Here is a 4,088-nt window from a genome sequence, read left to right as displayed (position 1 = left end):
AAGGCTAAATTTCAAAATATAAAATTGCGCCTAAAACCTCATTATCTATTTGTTTTTTTTTGTTGTTGTTTTTTTCAAATATCTGATAGTACAGTCCAACCTGAACAGAATATTTCTATTTTTTATTTAATTGAAGGATCTGCTGACAAATGATGTATTTTGCTTTATTTCAACAGGAAACTGCAACATAAAACACTGGCTGGACTGGGCAAACTGGTGCATCATTCTAATCCGTGCTGATTGTACGGCTGCAGCCCAGAATCTTTTATGCTTTAAACTCAGATTAGATTAGACTGTAGTTCTGCTCTTTAAAATGATGATCTTAAAAGCCATATGGTCTGAACCATTAAAACATCAAAGGATAAAAAGGATATAAAGTAGCAATTAAAACATGTTTGAACACACCCCGTCTCATCCAGTTTTAACACCTCTTTATTTTCATTATTTTATTTAGTGAACATTAATGTGCAAGACGTTATAACATGTGATATTCTGTAATGAACAATAAAAAGAGTTAAAAAAACAAAACGGAATTTGGGCTGCACTAGAAGCTGGATCAGCTGTACTGGGAAGGGTTTTGTAGTGTCTTGGTTGTACTGGGAGGATCAGCTATACTAGGAATGGTTTAATGGTGGTTTTACGATGGTAACCCCGACTCCAAGGTATATAAAGGGATTATATAATCTCACATATCTGCAGTGCGGAGTACTCGTACACCCTGACTCCGGGGTATATATATAAAGGGATTATATAATCTCACAGATCTGCAGGGCGGAGTACTCGTACACTCTGAAGCCGGGGTATATATAAAGAGATTATATAATCTCACAGATCTGCAGGGTGGAGTACTGGTACACTCTGAAGCCGGCGTATATATAAAGGGATTATATAAAGGGATTATATAATCTCACAGATCTGCAGGGCGGAGTACTCGTACACTCTGAAGCCGGCGAGCAGCGGCTGGGTGAAGGTGGTGCTGTAGGTGTGCAGGGGGATGAGGGCGTGGGTTCTGGGAGAGATGCTGTAGAAGGTGAGTTGTCCCGCCTCCCAGTCCAGGTAAACGGCGAGTCTGCCGGAACAGGTGAGGGGGGTCTGTACGGGGGTGATGTGGTTGTTGTGGCAGGCGTTGTACCCGTCCCGCGAGCCGTAGAGTCTCCAGGACTGATCGTTTAATCCGAACAGACAGTCGCTGCCGTCTCGCCGCCGGATCCCGGCGTAGCACACCGCCACCTCCACCCTCCCCGTCCACTCCACCTCCCAGTAACACCGCCCAGTCAGCCTCTCCACGCTCAGAACCTGCTCCCAGTGACAGAACCGGTCCGGGTGATCCGGATACGGCAGGTCATCGTCCTGGTGCACGGCCCGGGTGTTGCTGTCGGAGAGCTGGAGCCTGCGGTGCGCCGTGTTCTGATCCAGAGTCAGCTTACAGGCGTCTGTATCCATATACACACAGATCAATACAATAACAATATACCGTTATATACAAACATTACCAACAGTTATTTAATCACTTAAAAATTATGAGTTTCTTTGATTTTACCAAATATAAAACCTCTGGAATATAATCAAGAGGAAGATGGATGATCACAAACCATCAAACCACCAAACTGAACTGCTTGAATTTTTACACCAGGAGTAAAGCAGCATAAAGTTATCCAAAAGCAGTGTGTAAGACTGGTGGAGGAGGACATGATGCCAAGATGCATGAAAACTGTGATTAATATTCCAACAAATATTGATTATTTCTGAACTCTTAAAACTTTATGAATATGAACTTGTTTTCTTTGCATTATTTGAGGTCTGAAAGCTCTGCATCTTTTTTTGTTATTTCAGTCATTTCTCATTTTCTGTAAATAAATGCTCTAAATGAGAATATTTTTATTTGTAATTTGGGAGAAATGTTGTCTGTAGTTTATAGAATAAAACAACAATGTTCATTTTACTCAAACATAAACCTATAAATAGCAGAATCAGAGAAACTGATTCAGAAACTGAAGTGAAATCTTTATTAAAATCTTCTCTTTAAACCACAATATGGAATCTTACCAGCAGATGGCGACTATCAACCTACTTATACTGCTAGTTAAACGCATTCTTTAGATTTTTGGTAAAAAAGAGATGTAGACAAAAAAAAATCTTAAAAGTTAGAGATCATACAAATATCCAAAAAAATCAACAACAGATGAGAAAACAAAGTTATTAATATAAATCTGATTCAGGGGTATAAATTCTTACATTTCTTGGGTATTGTGTTCATCCTGATCTTCACTCAAAGATCCTCTCTAAAGATATAACACAAAAACACGTCACAAAATCAGTGTATACAACAGTATATAACTGTAAATAACAGTATATAACCGTAAATAACAGTATGTGTCAGTAAATAATCGTAAATAACAGTATGTAACAGTATATTTTAATATATAACCGTAAATCACAGTATGTATCAGTAAATACCTGTATATAAATGTAAATAACCGTAAAATAATATATTTCAGTATATAACAGTATAACAGTAAACCACAATATGCATCAGTAAACAACCATAAACAACAGTATATAATTGTAAATAACCCCAAGTAACAGTATATAAGAGGAAATAACCATAAATATCAGTATATAATAGGAAATAAGAGTATATAATTGTATATAACCATAAATAACAGTATGTATCAGTATATAACCGTAAATAACAGTATGTAACAGTATATTTTAGAATATAACAGTAAACCACAGTATGTATCAGTAAATAACTATATAAATGTAAATAACCGTAAATAACAGTATATTTCAGTATATAACAGTATAACCGTAAACCACAATATGCATCAGTATATAACCTTAAATAACAGTATATAATTGTAAATAACCACGAATAACAGTATATAAGAGAAAATTACCATAAATAACAGTATATATAAGGGGAAATAAGAGTATATAATATTATATAAATAACAGTATGTATCAGTATATAACCGTAAATAACAGTATGTAACAGTATATTTTAGTATATAACAGTAAGCCACAGTATGTATCAGTAAATAACAGTATCAGTATATAACCGTAAATAACAGTATGTAACAGTATATTTTAGTATATAACAGTAAACCACAGTATGTATCAGTAAATACCTGTATATAAATGTAAATAACCGTAAAATAATATATTTCAGTATATAACAGTATAACAGGAAACCACAATATGCATCAGTAAACAACCTTAAATAACAGTATTAAAATAACAGTATATAATATCAAATAACCTTAAATAATAGTATATAGGAGGAAATAACCATAAATAACAGTATATAAGAGGAAATAACAATGCATAGCAGTATATAAGAGGAAATAACCATAAATATGGTTATTGCAGCAGTCCTAGACCTATAGAAATATATAATAAGAATTACACAGATATTCACTGTTACATACTATTATATACTCTTATTTCCTCTTATATACTGTTGTTTATGGTTATTTCCTCTTATATACTGTTATTTACGGTTATTTACTGATGCATATTGTGGTTTACTGTTATACTGTTATATACTTGTATATATATAATATAATTGTAAATAACCATAAAATAACAGTATAATAGTACATTATATAGTACAGTATATAAACAACAGTATATAAGAGGAAATAAGAGTATATAATAGTATGTAACAGTGAATATCTGTGTAATTCTTATTATAGATCTTTATAGGTATAGGGCTGCTGCAATAACCATATTTGTGGATTATATATTGTACTAAAATTAATAGGAAAAATTCATATTATTGTAATTTTAAGTCCACTGCATGGCAATTATATAATGATAATCCAATAGTATAAATAATGGAATTATATAATACTTTCAGACATAAGAAAAAAATAAAATAAACTCGGATTATTCGGGGTGTGGGTTTAGTATTAAGGTAAGGGCAGATAGAGTAGAGTAGAAATGACTCTGATATTATAAAATTAAACTGCATTAATATGAGCTAAAATTACAGCTATGGAGAACAGCTAGATTACTTTTAGAAGAAATTATAAAAGTATAAACTCTGAGTACTGAGTCTTATTTATATGAATGTAAATAATTTA

General features: G+C 33.1%; 1 protein-coding gene across 1 annotated transcript; it reads right to left on the bottom strand.

The window, feature by feature from the left end:
• Positions 1-414: 414 nt before the first annotated feature.
• Positions 415-2,284, bottom strand: LOC111188436 (stonustoxin subunit beta). The gene is made up of 2 exons (XM_049473573.1): positions 2,236-2,284; positions 415-1,433 (listed from the first exon to the last, which is right to left on the bottom strand). Exons 1-2 carry the CDS (start codon positions 2,255-2,257, stop codon positions 898-900), a joined length of 558 nt encoding a protein of 185 aa, XP_049329530.1. The 5' UTR covers positions 2,258-2,284; the 3' UTR covers positions 415-897.
• Positions 2,285-4,088: the final 1,804 nt, after the last annotated feature.

The sequence above is a fragment of the Astyanax mexicanus genome, unplaced genomic scaffold, assembly GCF_023375975.1.
Source record: "Astyanax mexicanus isolate ESR-SI-001 unplaced genomic scaffold, AstMex3_surface scaffold_39, whole genome shotgun sequence".
NCBI lineage: Eukaryota > Metazoa > Chordata > Actinopteri > Characiformes > Acestrorhamphidae > Astyanax > Astyanax mexicanus.
The sequence above is the reverse complement of the archived record's forward strand: the minus strand, read 5'-3'. Positions and strand labels throughout refer to the sequence as shown.

Bases quoted from the DNA above. Each gene is read 5' to 3' on its own strand.
- LOC111188436 (XM_049473573.1), bottom strand. From the start codon at position 2,257: ATGAACACAATACCCAAGAAAT. The intron at 1,434-2,235 runs GTAAGAATTTAT...ATATGGATACAG, and splicing joins GAACACAATACCCAAGAAAT to ACGCCTGTAAGCTGACTCTG.